The sequence below is a fragment of the Chroicocephalus ridibundus genome, chromosome 7 (genome assembly GCF_963924245.1).
Source record: "Chroicocephalus ridibundus chromosome 7, bChrRid1.1, whole genome shotgun sequence".
Taxonomy (NCBI): Eukaryota; Metazoa; Chordata; class Aves; order Charadriiformes; family Laridae; genus Chroicocephalus; species Chroicocephalus ridibundus.
The window spans coordinates 17,878,025-17,897,148 of NC_086290.1; the positions used below are offsets into that span (position 1 = coordinate 17,878,025).

At 56.9% G+C, this 19,124-nt stretch overlaps 1 protein-coding gene across 2 annotated transcripts; it reads left to right on the plus strand.

Annotated features, from left to right (window-relative positions):
* The first annotated feature begins 97 nt into the window (after positions 1-97).
* Positions 98-18,797, plus strand: STK36 (serine/threonine kinase 36). 2 transcript variants are annotated; one of them, XR_010071956.1, is made up of 27 exons: positions 98-498; positions 1,510-1,650; positions 2,344-2,421; positions 2,833-2,963; positions 3,200-3,449; positions 3,849-3,942; positions 4,207-4,376; positions 4,589-4,788; positions 4,868-4,994; positions 5,106-5,249; positions 5,518-5,697; positions 5,917-6,014; positions 6,374-6,479; positions 6,898-7,039; positions 7,335-7,462; positions 8,067-8,171; positions 8,392-8,490; positions 8,685-8,779; positions 9,100-9,163; positions 9,368-9,478; positions 9,631-9,705; positions 10,077-10,248; positions 10,649-10,796; positions 11,016-11,175; positions 11,443-12,189; positions 12,282-12,918; positions 18,673-18,797. XR_010071956.1 is itself a non-coding variant. In XM_063341190.1 (26 exons), the coding sequence occupies exons 1-26, from the start codon at positions 415-417 to the stop codon at positions 12,489-12,491; spliced, it is 4,059 nt and encodes a 1,352-aa protein (XP_063197260.1). In that variant the 5' UTR covers positions 98-414; the 3' UTR covers positions 12,492-14,751. The 2 variants fall into 2 exon arrangements, 1 of the variants encoding a protein (XP_063197260.1); XM_063341190.1 differs by lacking the exon at positions 18,673-18,797 and having other exon boundaries at positions 12,282-14,751.
* Positions 18,798-19,124: the final 327 nt, after the last annotated feature.

A 19,124-nucleotide genomic window follows, 5' to 3' on the forward strand; every position in this document is an offset into this window, starting at 1 on the left:
GACGCGGCGGCGGGGCCGGCGGCGGCCGGGCTGCGGCGGGAGCGGAGCGGAGCGGGGCGAGGTTAATCCCACCTGGGGCTGGGGTCTCGTCCTGTCGTGGGGGAGCGGAGGTGGAGCCGGCGGGCAGGGACGGAGTCCGGTGGGAAGCCCCGGGCACAGCCGCCCTGGGGAAGAGGCCCACACGGGGAGGCGAAGCCCCGGCCCGTTGGATTTGGGATCGCAGCGCGTGCAGCCCTGCCGTCCCAGCACTGGCACTACCCGTCTCCATCGTGGCCTGCAGCGGCTGGGGTTGGGGGTCGGCGCCCCACGGCAGCTGGTGGTGGAGGGCGGGAGGAGGGGAGAAGGGGCGAAGAGCTCCTCCTCACTGGCCACTTTGCCTCGGCGGCTCGGCGGCCCCCTCCCCGAACGCCCGCGATGGAGAAGTATCATGTCCTGGAAATGATCGGCGAAGGCTCCTTTGGGCGTGTGTACAAGGGGCGCCGGAAACACAGCGCCCAGGTGAGGAGAGAGGCGGCACGGGAGAGGGCCAAGGCTCTGTTGTGTGGCAGTGGGGACTGATTTCTAGTAGCTGTTGGGTTCCAGGACCCTGCCAGGGCTTTGGGACTCAGCACTTATTCATTTTTCTGCTGACATTCCAGCTCCTGCTGGAATGGTCGTTCAGGTTCACGGGACCTCAGGAGGTCTCCAGTCCATCCCCTGACCAAAGCAGAGTCAGCACTAAATTCAGATCCTGCAAAACCGTAGGGATAAAGACCCCACAGCCAGAGCTTGACTGTACTTGGGGTGAATGGTTTTTCCTTATATCTAGTTGAGATCTTCCCTGTTTCAGTTTGTAATACCTATCTCGTCCTCCTGCCTTGCATGTCTGTAAAAGTCTGGCTCCATTTTCTCTGAAACCTCCTTTTGGGAATCACAACGTTACTATTCTACTTCCCTATACATGTTTTCTTCAGGCTAACCAAGCCTGTTGCCCCCAGCTTCAACTTGCACACCGTGTGCTTCAGCCCCCTTGCCATCCTGGTGGCCTCTGCAATACCCTCTCTGGCCTATCGGTGTCCTTCTGGGCCAAAAACCAGGCACAATATTGCCAATGTGGTCTAACAAGTGTCAGGTAAAGGGTAATAATCACTTCCTTCAAACTCCTGCCTATTGATACAGCCCAGGGTGGTGCTAGTGCTCCTCAGTGCCAGGACATGCTGGTGGCTTGTGTTGGGCTTGCTGTCCACCAGCATCTCTAGCTTCTGTCCCATGTTTGGACTGTTTCTGGCAGTCCTATCTTTGTCTGCCCTCACTGATTACATTGCTTTAAACACCAGTGTGCAAAGTACTGTGAGCACCTGTATCAATATGCAAGGGCCTGGGGGGAGCCCCAGCTCCAAGGGATCCAGTGAACAAATGTTTTGTTTGGTGTGCTCAGCTGGAAAATACTGAGTCCTGTTTGGGTTAAACACGGCCTCTGCCAGGGCATGTAGAAACCTGGTCTGATCACAGCTTTACTGGCTTTGAAAGGTGGTGGCCTTGAAGTTCATCCCCAAGGTGGGGCGGTCTGAGAAGGAGCTGAAGAACCTGCAGCGGGAAATTGAGATCATGAGAGGCCTCCATCACCCCAATATCATCCAGATGCTCGACAGCTTTGAGACCGACAAGGAGGTGAAGGGCAGATGCTTTTGCTTGACTGGGGCTGTGGGACAAGGGCTGGCTCCTGCTGTCATAGGGATCTTTTTCTCAAGAGGTGCTGGTGACACCCTCCCAGAACCTGGTCAGTGTTTTTCAGAGCCCTCCAGTACGTGCTGTTTGGGGAGCCAGCACCTATTTGGGCTGTGTGGGTTGTGCTGGGTCATATACAGAGGTGAAGGAGCTCGATGGGGTCGTGTGTGATGAAGAGGAGTTGTTTAGGATCACAGGATGAGAGTGACTCTTCAGTCCCTCATCAGTCTCTTCAGAGTCTGACTATTCACTGATTTAAACGCTCATGGAGAGAGTGTGGTAAGAAAGGATTGAAGACTGTGCTACGGAACATGGGAGCATAAGGGAGTGATTCTACCCACTGGTCTTGGAAATACCATTCTGGGCTTGTCCTGTCCTTCCCTCTTCCCTGTCTTCTGCTGGCTGCCTGAGATAAGGACAGCCACAAAGCCTCTGCTAAGTACTAGGCCCGTGCAGCACTGCACCCACTCCACTGCCATCTCCCACCCCGGGTCCCATCCCAAGCTGATGGGTTGGGCACAACGAAACCCCAGCATCTTCCTCAGATTTCTTACCCTGCTCTGTCCCGGTCCCCAGGGCATGGTGGGGATGCGGCTGGGTGAGTGCTTGATCTCACCACACTGCTTTTCCTTCCAGGTTGTGGTGGTGACTGACTACGCAGAGGGGGAGCTCTTCCAGATCCTGGAGGATGATGGGAGTTTGCCCGAGGACCAGGTGACTGTTGTGGCAGTGGCCACTCAGTGTTTGCTGCAGGATGGAGAGAACAGGGTTTGTCTGCCTGCAGGAAGTGGGTCTCTGCTGTGGGCCAGGCGACATCAGGAGGGTGAAGGTGCCTCCAGGGCTTTACCTGGCAGAGCTTCTGAATGGGATGGAGCAGGGGCCAAGTTGCACTGGGGGACAATGGGGTCCAGTAGTGACCTTAGTTTCCCTGTTCCCTCTCCAAAGACCACAGCACCAGGCTGCTGCCTCAGATGTCGGCCTGCTCCAAGGAACTGGTGGTCCCTGCCCCAAATAGGGCAAGGGCAGAATTGGGGGTACAGGGGGAGCCAGGCAATAAGGGACCCCATGGCTGTGATGGCTGGTGGTGCTGTGGGGCACAGGGTGAGGTTTCTGTGTCTCTGTCAGGTCCAGACCATAGCTGCCCAACTGGTCTCTGCTCTCTATTACCTGCACTCCCACCGCATCCTGCACCGCGACATGAAACCCCAGAACATCCTGCTGGGCAAAGACGGCGTCGTCAAACTCTGTGACTTCGGGTGGGTGTTGGGGGCCAGTGTGAGGCTTGGGGCAGCCAAGGGGTGTCCTGAGTGCTCTAGAGGAGGAGGGGGGAGGGTGGAAGGGGACCTGGATTCTGTGCCTATTTAGGGGTTGGCAGGGATGGGGGATTTTGGACTCCAGAGGGAAGACGTGTTGGTAAACGTGTAGGCATCTCCTTGGGAGTTGCAACAGATGTTTCAGCCTGAACCAACCATCTGTGCTTTCCTCTGAGCAGGTTTGCCCGTGCCATGAGCATCCACACCATGGTGCTGACCTCCATCAAGGGCACCCCACTGTACATGTCCCCTGAGCTGGTGGAGGAGCGGCCATATGACCACACAGCAGACCTGTGGTCCGTGGGCTGTATCCTGTACGAGCTGTTCATGGGCACTCCTCCCTTCTACACCAGCAGCATCTTCCAGCTTGTCAGCCTCATCGTCAAAGACCCCGTCAAATGGCCCAAGGCCATAAGCCCAGTCTTCAAGGTAAGGGGGAAGGCCCTGTCTGTGGGGTGAGATCCACTAATGCGGTAGCAGCTTTGGCCTCACCTGCTGCCTAGGTGGGTGACTCTTAGGTTTTATGTTGTCTAACAGGGATTTCAGAACACAGAGAAGGGATGAGAGCTTGGTCTCCTGGGGTGGGGTGGGGGGGCCTTGTCACTGCTGTCCCTCTCTATGAGCTCGGAAGCTGGGGCTGAAGCAAAGGTGTGATTTATTGCACTGGGAAGTGTCTTCCCATATGCTCTAAGCACTAGAGCCACTCCTTTCCCAAAGCAGGGAATGTGGGCCTCCTGGGTGCCCTCACTGGGGGAGACTGGTGGGTACACTCTGCTCACTATGGGTACCAAGCAGGTGTTGGTGACCCTGGTACTGTGCCCCCTGTAGAGCTTCCTGCAGGGACTACTAATGAAGGACCCCTGCCAGCGCCTGTCATGGCCAGAGCTGCTCTCTCACCCCTTCATTGCTGGACGGGTTACTGGTAAGTACCAGCTCTTTTTCCAGCACTGGCCAGGTGTATTTTCTCCTCCTACTGCCTGGAGGATGGAAGGACCACCCCACCCTGCTTTTTTTACTACCCTGTTCTTTGCCTACCTCCTCTCAGCTTTCTCCAGGCACTGACCCCTACCTCCTGCCCCTGGGCTTGCTCTGGGTCCCCTGGGATTCCCCTGGGATCCCAGAGCCGATCGCTCTCCCTGTATCCCAAGGGAGAGCTGCTGATGAAGCTCTCCTCTCCCCTCCCCAGTGATTGATGACACGGAAGAGCATGGGATCTCAAACCCCTTCACCACCAAGCTGTCCCCAGAGCTGCAGGCCCTGAAGGAGCAGCAAGCCCATTCCCTGGCCCCCAGGGGCGGCCAGTCCAGGATCCTGAGAAAGGCCCGTCAGAAGATGGCTGAGGAGGCACAGAAAAAGGTGTGGGATTCCCCTGGCTGTGTCCCACAGTCGGGGCAAAGGAGGGGCACTGAAATGGGACCTGGGGGGAAAGACAGAAGGGACGTGGGCCAGACTGAGGTATCAGCCACATACAAGGCAGGATGTGGCGTCCTTGGGGTGGTGGGGTCTAGAGGCCTCATCTGGCTGTTGGAGTAACCCTGCCCTGACCAAAATTCTCTGCCATCACCCAGGGGCAACTGAAAGCAGGTGATGCATCTACGAAGAACTCTGGCAAAAGATGCCCAGGGCACGGACCCAGAGCATCTCTAAAGAAGGCAGCCCTCATGGAGGGGGAGCCACCTGCTGCCTCCAAAGAGAAGAACCCCAGTGTCCTGCAAGGAAAGAGCAGCACGGCAGAGTGGGATTTGAAGGAGCCTCCACCCAGCCCACGGTGAGGGAGGTCTGGGGCTGGGAGAGGAGGAAGAAGGAAAGGCAGGGTAGTTCACCAACTGTGCTGTTTTCTTGGCCAGGGAGCACAGCATCACTCAAGACTATGAGCGGGAGTTTCCTGGAGCAGGGGCCTCCCCGCAGCCTGGTGCTGTCAGGGCAGAGCCCTGGAGCAGGCGCAGCATTGAGACCGTGGACCTGGAGAGTGAGGTAAGACAGTGTCTTGTGGTGAGGACAGCAGGGCCCAGTCCCCAGGGCCTGGTACAGAGACCCTGGGGCAGGCAGGGTCTGTGGTACCAGTCCTCTCTCCTCCGCGGGTAGGAGCTGGAGAGCGATGAGGAGTGGCAGCACCTGATTGAGGCCACTGAGCCTTCAACCATGCAGCTGAGCACGCCACTGAGCCTCCTGAGGGACCCAGCCTTCCGGCACCGTGTCCAGGCCCGCCTGAGAGACTCTGCTCAGCAGGTAAGTGATGGCTGGCTCAGACAACTATGACTGGGGACATTGATGCTACCTTTTTCCCCAGGATTGTATTGGGAGCATTGGGAGAGTCCTCAGTCCAGTCAACAAGGGGATCCTCTGCTTCTCCAGGAGCTGGAGCTGTCTCATGCACTTAGCTTGTCATCTGCTCCCCTGCTGTCCCCAGCCTGAGGGGGTGGAGGGCTGCCACATGGCTGGTGGAGAGGCCAAAACCACTGCTGATCATGAGCACTTCTGGCTTCTCTGTGTCCAGGTGCTGGAAGGGATGCTGGAGGGAGCCTCCCGTCTCCGTCCCGTGCTCCGCGTTGTGGGCAACCTCCTGGCTACCCGGTGTGACTCTGAGCTGCTGGACTACTTCTGCCAAGAGCTGAATGTGCCTCTGTCCCTGCTGTGTCTAGCCAAGCAGATCCTGGAGAGTGGTAGCACCAAGCAGGTGGGTGTAGGACCCCAGAGGAATTTGGGCTTCTTCCAGCCCTGCAGAGTGCTGGTGCTGAGGAGGCCCTGGTGTCCTGCTGGAGCTGGCTTACTGGACTGGTAAGCTTCCAGGCCCCCTAGGGAAGGGGGAGGTTCTGGCAGGGAAGAATCGCGCCGTGGTGGTGTTGGCATGGCCAGCAGACGATCCCCACTTGCTGTTTGTTTCTGGATCCTGCAGCAGCCCTGGTGTATCACGGTGCTGACAGACCTCCTCGTGGTGACCACAGTTTATTTCAGCAGTGAATGCAGCCTGGAGGAGAGTGGGCAAAATGACAGGTAAGGACAACGCTCTGTGTTCTGAGGTCTCTTGTGGCCACTGTGGATACCCACCAAGTAGGCACGAGGGTGGTGTTCATACTCTGTGGCTGGAGCTGTCTCTGTGGGGTAGCATCACGGACTAAGTGCTTCATGCCATATCACTGTTCTCACAGAGAAGCGCTTTCCGTGAGTGAGATTAATTAAGGGGAAGGCACAGCTGACTAGAATCCAGTTGTGCTGCCTGCTGGCACTGGCTCATAGTGCCAGTGTGTGCTGCCTGCTCCATTACCCAGGGCCATGTGGGCCTGGCCACACCCTGTCCTCACAGCCAGGGCATGTGTTTCTCTGCTCTCCTCTGCCCCTGCTGCCTCCCCCAGCCTGCAGGCCTTCCGGGAGAGTGCCAGCTGCTTCCTAGCCCTGCTGCCGGAGCTGCTGGCTGAGCCAGCTGACAGCGAGATGAGACTCTGCCAGCAAAGCCTCCTGGTAAGGGTGCCCCTGTCTCCCTTCTCCCCACCCTGTACCCCAGGGACAGAAGCTGTGGGGCCGGGCGTGCCTGTTAGGGGGAGTGCAGGCTGAGAACCCTGCTCCCAGCTGTGGGGTCTGATGCATTCTTGTCAGGGCAGGCTGTCTCACCCACTGGGGCTTTTGAGGGGATCAGATGCAGAAATGAGGTCTCTGAGGGAGCGCGTTCCCTGACTGTGCCCCTCTCTCAGCCAGCATGTAGCCACGTGTGGCTCCCACACAATAGCTGGGCTGGAGAGGACACTTAGAGGTCCCTCAAGCTCCAGCACACGAGCCCTTCTCCCATCTCTGCTGTCCCCCCACAGCCTTCTCCCCCATTGCCTTTTTCCCTCCTTCCTCCATCAGTCTGCCGTGATGGCCCTCCCTGTTTCTCCCCCAGTGCTTCACCCTGCTTTGTGAGAGCCTGGATGCGACGTGCCCCTCTGTCTCTGCCCCCTTCTATGCCAGCCTGCGAGAGGAGCGTCAGCCCCTGCTAAGCAGACTCCTCCAGGGATCCATCTCAGAGCAGCCTGCTCTGCGAGGTAGCAGTGGTGGCAGCTCCTGCCTGTTCCTGGTATTTCCTCTCTCCCTCCTACCCTTGTGCTCCCTCAGAGCACTGGCTGCCATTGCAGTGCTGTTGGCTGGAGGAGGTGGCTGAAACTTATCTGCCCCAAACCCTTGCTAACCAGGGCTCTCCTGTTCTCTTCCTCAATCCCAGATCTCACTCTCTTCATGTCACAAGCCTGACTTTTCCTCTCTTGGCCTCCAACCCCATCCTGCTGCCCCTCAGCATCCCTCACCCTTAGCACATGTCTCCTGAGCTCTGTCCCTGTGCAGGTGCAGCGATGGAGGCCAAGTCATCCCATGATCGGAGCCCAAGTGCAGCAGATCTCTTCACAGCTGCACTGGCTGCTGCCTGCAGCATCCCCCTGGAGAGGAACGGCTGTCAGGAAGCCAAGCAGCAGGTCAGGCCACCTGTTTTTGCAAGGCAAGGAGGTGTGGTCCCCACAGGGGCAGCAACCCTTTGCAGGAGGGTCTCTTTTTCAGCAGTAGAGTGGAGGGCTGGGGTCCTCTGCCTTTGGTGGCTGCAGGTCTGATGTTTGCAGGCTGCTCCTTCCCAGCCAACAGCTGAGCTTCAGGAGTCTAAGGACTCCTAAGTCAATTAAGAGACACACTTAGGATGTGCCCTATGGGATGGGCTAAGTGGAGAACTAGGCAATGCAGAGAAAACATGAAGAATTCTTATATGACAGTGATATGAACTGTAGGAAATCTGAAATTGAATGGACAGTAAATAAGAGGGAAAACAAAACTACAGATGTACATTTGATCCTTTAACTCAACTCTGAGTCGACAAGGAGGGAAGCAGAGGAGGAATCTCGCCTTGCTCATCTCAGCTCTGGGACGGTGCATCCAAGCCATACTGGTCATGGCAGATGGGCATCCCCTTGTGAACGCAGCATGTAGGAAGCAGATGCCTTCTTTTATTTATTTTTTGCTAGCATTAAATTCCTTAAGTGTGTGCAGTGCTTCAAGTGCCCAGGGTGCCAAACAGGCTGATTTCTGCAGGTCGCTCGGGAGGTAGCTGAAAAGCTTATGGAGGGAGAGAGCCAGCATCTTGGGAGGCTGCTGGGGAGGCTGGAGCACCCAAGCTGCTCCTTGAACGTGCTCAAGGTAACGTCCCTGTCCATTTATCTGGCTGCCCCCAGAGATGCCTGGACCTTTGGTCTGGGGTTAGGAGCATGGGGAAGGGGGAACCATGGGCTCATCCCTCGATGACTCCCATCTCCCTGGTGTCAGTTGTTGAATAAATGAGCCCATGGTAGTCATGGGGTGTGACTGGGATGGGCCTGGTCACTGTGTCCCTGTCCCATCTTTCCCCTCTGCCTCCCAGATCCTCTATGCTGGCTGCCATGCCAGCCTGAGCCTGTGTCAGCACCTGGGAAGGAGCCAGCAACTGTGGGGTTCCCTCATGCAGCTCTCAAAGGGCAAGGTAGGCCTGACCACAGCTCCGGTGGTGGGTTAGGAGTGTGGGCAAGCAGGACACATTCCTCTGAGTGCTACTTGGACCAATCTGAGGGATGTGTGGGGAGAATTTGGGGGAGCTTAGCCTGGAGAGTGCAGTTCTCCAGGGCTACCTCTCCTCCCAGTCTTGCTGTATTCCTGTGACTCCTGCTCCTTTGGCAGGTCCCCATGGCGGAGGTGACCGAGGGCGCAGCCTGTGAGGCCTCTCTGTACCTGCTGGCCCTGCTCACCCTGCAGCTCCAGGGCTCCCCTCCCAGGTAAGCACCCGCTTTCACTCATGGGTAGGAGAGGAACATGCCCTGTCCTGAACAGCCCTCTGCCCCGCACCCTACCCAGAGCTGGGCTTCTGCTCCAACTGATCCCTCCAATCTGGACACATCAGCAGAATGCTGGGCAGCGTGGGTGGGTGCTGGGGATGTGGTGAGGGCCCGATGTGGACAAGGAGGTGCTGTGAACAATGGCGTGCTCCTCTTGCAAGGTGGCTGTTTCCCAGCCCTGGAGGTATTTGGATGCTGCTGCTCTGTGGGATGTGAAGCTATGGGAACACAGCGCCTCTCTCCTGGTTCCTGTGTTTCAGGCTTGAGGAGGTGGTTACCCTGGCCATGGATCTCATCACCCAGTCTCCTGTCGTCTCCCTTGTGGTGAGTCTGACCACCCTGCCAGAGCCATCACTGGTAGCCCTGCAGAGCCCCATGTCCCGTTTGGGTCCTACTGTTGCTTGCTTAGGGTGGGATGGCGGCAGGCGCAGCCTGGCTGTCCATGCCCTGGGCTGAGGGATGAAGAGTCAGAACTGAGTGGGCAGATGGGAAAGTCCCAAAGGTGCTAATCTCTCCCTGCTCCCACAGGGTGCTGCAGCATTCCTCCTGACACAGCTCAGTCAGCATGGGGTGACCTTGGAGCTCGGGGGGGAAGAGATCCTACCGGTGGTGACAAACATGCTGACAGCACCTGCTGAGGTATGGGATGGGGACAGAGGAGCCAGGGAGCCATGATGTAACCTCACAGTGGAGGTGTGCAGTCAAAGATGGGCTCAGAAGGGTGCAGGTGTGGTCCTGCTGCCCTCAGACCCAGCACCAGGCTCCAGCCTGTCCCCTACTCTCTCTTACAGCTGCAGCTCCCCCTGCCAATGGGTGCTGGTCTCTATGATGGGATCTTTTTCCTCCTGCTGAAGCTGCTTGCCCAGGTACCAGCCTGCCTATCTCGCTTTGCCTGGTCCCTGACAAAAGCTGTGGGGACAAAAAGGCACTAATGTAGATCAGTAAAGAAGGCTGAGGCAAACCAGGGAACTGGGGAGCTTTGGCTGAGCTGTGCAACCCCATGAAAGTCACCTAATGTCCCTGGGTTGTCTGTGAAGCTCTGGAGGGTTGGTGGGAGGATGGTCAGCAAGGAGTTGAGTGATTCATGGGCACATAGGAGTGAGAGAGGGCTGATATGCCTGGGGACTGTCAGCCTCCCCTCCCCTCAGCACCATGTGGCTGGGATGGATGTGGACCTGAACCCATGGGAGCCATAGTGGACCAGGATGTCCCCCAACACCTATCTCCCCATCTTTAGGAGGATGTGGCTGTGGAGCAGGGCTTTGCTGCCTCAGAGCTGTGGAGCGTGGTGTGGCATTGTGTTGCTGTGGTGCTTCGTGCGGGCAACCACAGGGTAGTGCTGGACGGAGACCCCCCAGGGGCAGACCACCCCACAGCAGAGCCGGACTGGAACCTCCTCTCCCCTCAAGGTAGGAGCTGCAGGATGGCCTGGACCCTGCTCCACATCCTGCCCTCAGACTTGCCCATGCCTGTCCCCATCGGCATCTGGTGCCTGAGGCCAGAGGGCCTGGGGGGCTTTTTTTGAGGGTTGCTGTTGTCCTCCAGTGAAAGAGGGCTGGGCTGGCTGATGCTGTGCCCAGTCAGCAGCAGCTTAGCTGAGCTGGCTGTGGAGGAAGAAGAAAGCGTGTCTCTGCTGGAGGGGAACATTCACCCTGGCAGGTGTGACCACCATGGGTAGAGAACGGTCTGGTCTTGGGCATGGAAGCACAGAAGCGACCCTGGAGCAGCCTTGAAGCAGTACAGGCAGAGGAGAGGAGGCTTTTCAGCCTGTCCTAGCATTGCCCCTCTGCTGCACTGTTCCCCCTGCAGGCACCCTGCTCTTCCTCAGCCTGGCCCTCTTCGTCTTCACTCGTGAGTCCCACCAGTGCCTGCCTCAGCTTGCCCAGTCCCACGGTGTCCTTATGGTGACACTGAAGAGGCTGCTGTCCCCTGGCTTCCTGGCATGCCTGGCACAGACGTGAGTCGTGGGGAGGGCTGAAGAGGTCAGAGCTCAGCCGCTGAATGGGGCTTGAACACAAGCACACAGAGGGCCGAGAAGTTTCTGACCTGGCACTTGCAGGGCACAGCTCACCTGCAGAGCTGCTCCTTAGTGCCTGGCGTGGGGAATGCTCTCTGCCTCTTGCCTTGATGTTTTTCTGATGACCTCTGTATTAAGCTCGCTCTCTAACAAATTCAGGCAAGCAGGAGAGGATGGGGACCCTGAGCTTGTCCCAGCTGTGGTGATCCAGGCCTGCCAGCTCCTCTGTTTCCCTTTTGCCCTGGATGTGGATGGGGACACCTTAGCATTGGTCATGGAGGCTGTGAGAGACGCCCAGATACCTGCCCAGCTGCTGCAGGTACCCTCTTGGCCCTTTGTTTCTCTTCCACCCCATACTGTGGAGACACCTCCCCACATTGCATCCCCCAGTGCGTGGCACCACCTCACACCGTGCTGGTGATTTCTGCCCACACAGGGATGTCACTTGGGTGCCATGCAGCCCCCAGAGTGGCTTGGCCAACAGCTGAGCTCTGCACCCACCTGCTGGCAGCCCTCAGCCACTGCTTGACATGGCCCACACGCGAGGACAGCACACTCAGTGCCACTCTCTCTCCTTTCTCCTTAGGTCTGCTCTCACCATCTGCCCTTCTCGTACACCGAGCTCCCCATGAGCCTCTTGTGCCACCTTGTTGTGTCTGATGAGCAGGTCATAGATCAAATGGTGAGGGCAGCCACTGCCTCAGAGCACATCATCACCTTCTTGACGTCTGCCTTATTTTCAGACAGCCTCACGCTCACAACCGACCTCCTGTCTCTCTTGACCCATGTGGCCCGGGCCTGTCCGGAGCACCTGCCCTTTCTCCAGAGGATCCTGAGAGGCTCGGATGTGGCTGACCAGCCACTGACCTGCCTACTTGGCCACCGGCAACACATGATACGGGCCAAAACCTGCAACCTGCTGGGCAACCTGCTCCGGCACAGCCACGGCTTTCCCCAGGTGCTGCAGAGCCAGCCGGCCTTGCTGGAGAGCCTGCTGGGCTGCCTGGCGGACCGGGAGGAGAGCGTGCGGAGAGCAGCCAGCTTCGCGGTGGGCAACGCTGCCTACCACGAGTCCTTCCCGGCAGGGACCCTGGGCAGGGCCGTGCCCAGGCTGACAAGGCTGTTGAGGGACGCGCAGGCCAGGACGTGCTGCAACGCGGCCTCGGCCCTGGGCAACCTGGGCCGGCGCTCGGCGGAGCTGGGGGACCTGCTGATCGAGAGCAGGGCCCCCCACGTCCTGCTGGAGGTGGCCTGCTGGGACCCCCGGGAGAGCGTGCGTGAGGGAGCCCTGGTGGCGCTGCGGGCCCTCAGCCAGCACCCCGGGATACAGCAGGTACCGCATGGGCACCTCTGCTCCTTTGTGGGACCTCATGGGGCGAGGGGCCAGACTGGCGGGTGACTCCTGTCCCTCCCTTTGCTCCGCAGGTCCTGCTGTCCCTCAGAGCCACTGAGAGGCTGGCCATGCTGGCCAGCGGTGACTCACAGCCTGCTGCCGGTGGCAGTCCCCGGCCACCTTCTGCCCGGCACTGCGAGAAGCTCCTCCGTCTCCTCGCACCCCTGTGCAGCACTGGTGGGAATGGTGCTGGAAACGCCCCCAGACCCCCAGATCCCGGCAAGCCTGTGGCCCCGCGCTGACAACTGGGCTCAGCCTGATGTTGCCTCCAGTGGGACAGGACAACCACTCTCTGCCTCCTCCTCGGGCTCCGGCTCCGACCTTCCACAGAACCCACGGTTGTCCGCCCCGAGGAGGGGGATATTCTTGCCCGGCCAGCTGCTCCCTGTGGGAAGCCATTCCTGCAAAAGGGCCTGTAGACCTAAAGAGACCACCTCTTTCTAAGTGGCCTCCCGGGCCCGTGCCCGCCCACCGGGCGCCGGGGCTCTGCCCCGCCATCTCCGCTGCTTCCCCGCCAGGCCGCTCGGGGGCGCCGTGTGCCGTTGCGGCTGGCGCGGTGGCTGCCGGGAGGTGTAGTCACGTGGCGGTGCCGCCCCGGATCCCTATGGTAACGGCGGGCGGTGCGGCGGCGGCCCAGGAGCGGCGGGACCCGGGGGCGCCGGGCGGGCGGTGAGTACGGGAGGGGTGGACCCGAGTGTGCCTCCCCTTCAAGGAACCGGTCCCTTCCCCTCGTGGGGAGTGCGTGCCCTCTGTGGGTACCATTCCCAGGGCCTGCCCCGGGGCGTGCGGCCCTTGGTTCCCCTCGCTGGTTCCCCGTCCGCCCCTCGCCGGGCCCCCACGGTCCTCCCTGCCCCACTGCCATGCCCGCAGCGCTCACCCGGCCTCTGCCCCAGCGCCGAGGAGGCGCCTTGCTCAACCACAGGCCTCGCTGTGGCCCTGCGCTGTGACCCCTTGGGGTGCTCTGGGCCAGGCCCCATGGGGCTGGGGACACGACATAGGGGCGCTCTGCGGCAGGATCTGCTGGGGACAGTGTCCTGGCCAGCGCTCCTGGGACAGGAGGGAGCATCTCAATAGCGCCTTTGGCCTCAAAGACTTTTACCTGAAAAAATGAGAACCAGAGTGTGTTCCCTGGGCGAGCGTCAGGGAGAAAGAAGAGCTGGCTCCGTAGTGAGCCTCTCCAACAGCTCTTGGAGCAGCAGTGAGGATGGAACTGGGGTTGACCGGAGCCAAGCGGGCACTGGGACAACCCAGCTGCTAATCCTTCCACTAGGGTCTTGGCTGCTCTAATGTTGTAAAAAGGAACTGGTGGGTCTGAAAGGTGAACGGGCAGAGCTGCAAGATGAGTTGAGACAAGCCTGGAATGTTTCCTGAATGACTCCAGGGTCTGGGCTGGGAATGAGGGGCGCAGGAGTGGGGAAGCCCTGTAGAGCTGTGCCAGCCTGCTGTCTCCCTGCCCAGCCAGGCTGCAGATATCTCATGGGAGGCAGAGTTCAGCCCCACAGCTCCACATCAAAACCCTCCCTATGTGACTCCCTGAGATGCAGCTTCTCTTTTTCATTGCTGTGTACTCCCTAACAAACATGTGTGTGGTGGTCTGGTGGCTCCTGGGCAGTTTGGGGAAATAAACAGCAGATTGTTGGTCTGATTACAGCCCTATCTAATAATTTTTCCTTTATTCTTAGTGGTTGTACTCAGCAAATAGTGGCACTTGTCTGTCCTTGCATTGCACTCTTGCTGCAGTCCTTAAGTTTTGTATTAGGCAAACTTTGTTGATGACAAATCGGCTACTCCTGCACTTCAGTCATGCCTGGGGCCCTTCTCAGCATAGCAGGAATCGCATTGCGAGGAGGACACTGACAGGGCCAAATGCCACTATCCCCAGATAATGATGCCTGCCTGGAGATGTGGTGTCACCGATGCAGGTCGAGGGCTTTGGCTGACGTACTGGCTTGGCTGGGTGCCACTCCTTGGCATTTCCCAGGTTCATCCCCTGCAGCAAGTTTGGGAGTATTTGGCGGCTTCTTCCTGACTTGAATCTGTGTTTCTGCTCCACTCCTGAGCTCTGAGAGACCACTGCGAGATGGTTGCAGTGCCTCCAGAGGAATCTTTCTCATCCCGGCCAAGACATGGAAGAGTCCTCATCACATACTGAAGGACAGACCTGGGAGCTTTTTCTTCCAGTTCCAGATATGTTTCAGAAAAAAGTATCAAGAAAAGGGGATGGACAAAGAATTGATGTGTTTTGAACTAATTGGGCAGTTCTTGTCTCCCTGCTACATATCGATATTTTATAGTTGTTCCACTCACCCTGAGTCTTCCACCTTTATTTTATTTCTATGCCAAAGGCTGAGAACATGTCCAGGCTGCCTAAGACCAGACTGATCTGTGCTGACTGCCTGTCAGTTCCTGTGCTGGTGGCCGAGCTCTCCCCAAGTCTTGTTGTGTAATTTTCCTGTAGCTTTTCTCTCATTGTGAGTCATAATTGAGAATGATATCACTTTGGTTCGCTATCTGTTTGGATTTGCAGGAAGGTGCTTTAGATCTCCTCAATGAAAAGCTGTAAAACACCCCATGCTTTAGCTGGTTGCTTTTATCCCAGACTTGTTTCCCTACTGTAGTTTACACTGCGATACAACTGCTCCTGTAGCTCAGATGATAAGAAAGTACAAGTCAGAGATGGGAGCAAGGGCAGGGACATCCCTGCTTCGCTGCCTGGGAAGCAGAGCTGTGCAGTCTGCTGTGGCTGTATGGCTGGTCCCCTTCAGTGGCCTGGTGACCCTGTCAGGGTGGAAAAGTCAATATCCATTGATAGCAATGGGGACTCCACGCTCTGGACCTTTTGTCCTTTGGTGTGGCCCCTGTACTCTCTGGTCACAGCCAGGTTAGCCCTCCTGGGGTGAGCACTGAGCCAGCCCTTTATTTAGATGTCCCTGGTGCGCTCTCTCCATGGCAAAGCTGCAGCCCTGGATTTTCTGCCTAACCACGCTGGAGTCCCTCATCTCATCCAACACTGTGCTCTGATGCCCTGACAGCGGTGAGAAAGTCCCCTGTGAACTCAAACACGTGAGCCTTCAGTCCCCAGGCCAGAGCCTGTGTGTGTGTGTGGACGGAGGCATTTGCTGCACCACAGAGTGAGGCAGCAGCTGAATTCCAGCTCTCCTATGGCTTAGTCCAACACCCTGCTGCCCATAAAGTCGGCCTCTCTCCCTCCCTGTCACCTCAAAAACAGGAGCGTGGGCCAGAGCTGCTCTGCTGCGCTTGCAGGGTAGTGCTCTGCTTAGTTCAATGATCATTTTGGGCAGCTGTGCACTTCTCACGCCTCCTCTGTTCAGCATGGAGGGGAGTTCAGCACCGCAGCCATTGAATTGAAATGACTAGCAACAGCACAAATGCCAGGCACAAACGTAATCCTGGGATGCAAGTGGGATTTGCTGACACATCCCTGCAGTGGGTCATTTCTCACTGATATCTTTTTTTTGACCTGAGTGACCAAGCAAAAGCTAGGTGTCTTCATTAGGAGAGAAATTGGTGATCATCATGTGCCTCTGGTTTTGCACTCAAAACGTGGTTTTGCAGGATGATACTGGAGCTGAGAGGGAGCAGCGATGCTTAACTGCTTGGCAAAGCAGCACGCCAGGTTGTTGGTGTTTCTGTGGTGGCCAAGCTGTCTTTGAGCTGTCTGGTCCCCATGGGCTTCTTGTGGCCACTAAGACCCTCTACTCTTCAGCTTGAACTTGTGGGTGGCCTCGCGTGCTGCTTTGTCTTGGTATGTGACTGCACTTGAGGCCACTTGTTTCCTGGAACTGATGTAGGTGACGTTTGTTTCCATGGTGTCGAAACACAAGAGTTTGTACTTAGCTACCAAGGGTAACAGCAGCTTTAAGGCACTCTCAGTCAGTCAGTTTCAGAACAATGTGCTTGATCTTGTTGAAAGCTTTTTAATTTTTTGGAAGGGGTATAAACTCTTATTTTGAAATGTGTATTAGTTTTAAAACATGTTTATTTTGCGTTGCTGTTAACTCGCTTGTTCAAGCTTTAATCAAAAGCCCCAGAGCTGCAAGTGGGGAACTTGGTGTGAACTCGGATCTCATCTAGAAGATGTTATCCTTTCTAATAGTAAAGAACAGAAATTGCACCCTGCAATGGCATAGAAAACAATAGCAAATCACAGTTGTATGACTCCCCCACCCCCTTGTGACTTTGGGCTATGTGAGGCTGACAGCACATTATCAGGTCAGCTTGCAACTCATACATTTGCAAGCTCTTGTTATTTTGAGCGTGTCACCACAGCTGCGTTTAAAATAATCTCCCCAGCCAGACTCATATGATGGAGGGATCATGTGCACACCTGGGCTCTTACGCTCTTGCTTTTCCTGTTAGAAATTGGTCTGCGAGGAGCTGCCATGCTGCTGTTAAAAGCACCGGCCGTGGGGGGGGGGGCTTGGGCTGGAAGAAGGGACTTCCACTGATGCTTAGTGGGGCACGCACGGGCTGGGGCGCATGGTGGCTTCTGTGCACCTGTGATGTGACATTCGTAAAGGCTGTGGCAGTGCTCCAGCTGACGTCCCGAAGCTTGCGAGTAGGCTGTGCAATAATAAAAGGTGCTAGCGAAATAATTGTAAGTGAGCGCAGCTGTACCGTCACTCCAACAGTGACAACTTTGGCCTCTAAATTGTGTGTCACTAAGTCCAAGCCAAAATCCATTAATTACTAGTAATGATGTTTGGGTTTGACTTCCAGCACAGCCAGTTTGCCCTGAGCTTTTCCCGGCTCATGTTTCTACAATAAAATTTCCAAGTGCAGTTTTATTGCTCTTGTGAGCAGCAGAACAGGCTCCTGCTCTTTTGCCCTAGGGTTGGGTTGGCAGAACTAGGATTTGCATAAATCTGTGACCTTCCTTCACCCCAAAACTCTGACTGAGTTAAACGTAGGGGGGAAACTTCCTTGACTGGTAACCAGCGGGGATTTACCTTGGGCAGGTGACGTGGTTCATGCCCAGAGTCACGGGGACGTGGCAGCTGCTGTCCTGTTGTGCCCACAGCCTAGCATGTGAAGGTGTCTTCATCTCTGCTGGTTCTCCTGGATGTTCAGCAGCTGCTTTGCCGAGCTGTTGTGCAGTGAGGACAGGAGCTGGTTTGCAAGCAGACATCAGAGATGTCTGTACTGGTACGCAGGAAGTGGGACAGGAGTGTGGTCGGGGAGAAGGACAGGCAGCATAAGCTGGTGCTGCCAGCCTGGCTGCATCCTGCCCTGCCCTGTTCAGGGGCATGTCATGTTCTTCCTTTCATCCTTCCTGCCCCTATCTCCGAGCTCCTGTATCTCCACAGAGAAACAGCAGTGGTTACTAGCCGTCGGCTGGTACAGTCCTCGTCTGGAAGCTGTATGAAAGGCCCTGCTGCTTCCTTCTGCAGCTGCTGCTTCCAGTCCACCCCTGCCCTGTGCTGGCCCAGCCGCTTCTGCAGCTCCACGGCAAAACCACTTTGGAGAGGGGCAAGCTCAGCACGTTCTCCCTCTGCCATTGTGGGGCTGGGGACCATCTCTGGCCAAGCAGGCAGTGGCAGCTAAGGCCATGCCACGTCCAGACCTCCACGCTGGCAGTTGCAGCTGCCGGTGGTACTCCCGTGCTTGTGCTGGTCACATCTGTGCCGCCGTTGCAACTTACTCCGGAGCAGGGTCACACAGGGCTTCTGCTGGAATACTCACACCCGTGTCTAAGCTGGCTGTAGGATTCCTTATTACAGCTTCATTAGGCCAAATCGCTTTTATTTTTATAGCAGGATGATCCACTGATAGCTGTAAAGCCGTGTGGAGATGAGGCACAGGTGGCTTTCACTGCAGGCTGGTTTTCCAAGGTCATTCACAGCCGGATGAGAGCACAGGCGATGGCCAAGCTGGCAGCATGCGCGGTGACACCGCAGTGACAGTACCCTCCAGGCAAGGACGTCAGGGACAGTTTCATTCACCTCCTCATGTTTTTATTTTTCTTTTTCACATCTATGCTCACTGGTGCACTAGGGTCACTTTGTGGTTCAAGCATGCTTGTGACCTGGGTGCATCTGGGGGAATGGCGTGCGGAAGCTGAGCTTCTCTCTCTTGTTTACTGGGGGAAACTTGAGCCAGGAGAGTGGCGGCATCTGAGCCACAGCCTCTTCGCTCTGTGCTAATCGCTGTGAATGTCACAACACGGCTGGGTTTGCTGCTGGGTGCAGATCAGGTAGCGATCGGATATTGTGGTACAGCTCAGTTGTGTATGGCACGTAGGACTCCCTTCCCTACGGCTCAGAGCCCCTCTGGGCTGCACCTCGCAGAGGGATGAAGCCACCCAGTCCTCATCTGGAGTGCTCAGTGTGACTGTACAAGTGCTAACGAGGAGTGCAGTCATGGGCATGGAGCGGACCTGACCCCTTCCATACTTCCTTGCAGAGCTTGGCAGGGCAGCAGCTCTCCTTCAGGACATATAGCTCCTATGGGATCCTGCGTGGAACGTTCCCACCTTGTACCGCCTCCAGTTGGGATGCTGCTGACCTGATGTATGCTGGAGACTGGGGCCTGATGCTGGGGTGGGTCTGTGTGGGGTGTAGGTCTGTCTGACCCAGCCCTGTGGTGGGTGTGAGCCACTGTCATGGAGCTACAGAGCAACTTCAGTGTGTCCTAGCGGCACTTTACTGCTGCACCCAAGGCTTGATTTCCTGGTGAGAAAGGAGCATGTATGAGTATTGCAAGAAAACTAAGAGGGTGATGGTTGATGCTCTGCTTACCCTTTTATACTTTTTTTTTTAAACATGCAAGCTTGTGTGGGAACGGGAAGGTGGAAAAGCAAGCCAGCCAGCCTGCTTGGGGTACAAATTCCTGTATCCAGGAGCCCTCCAGCTATG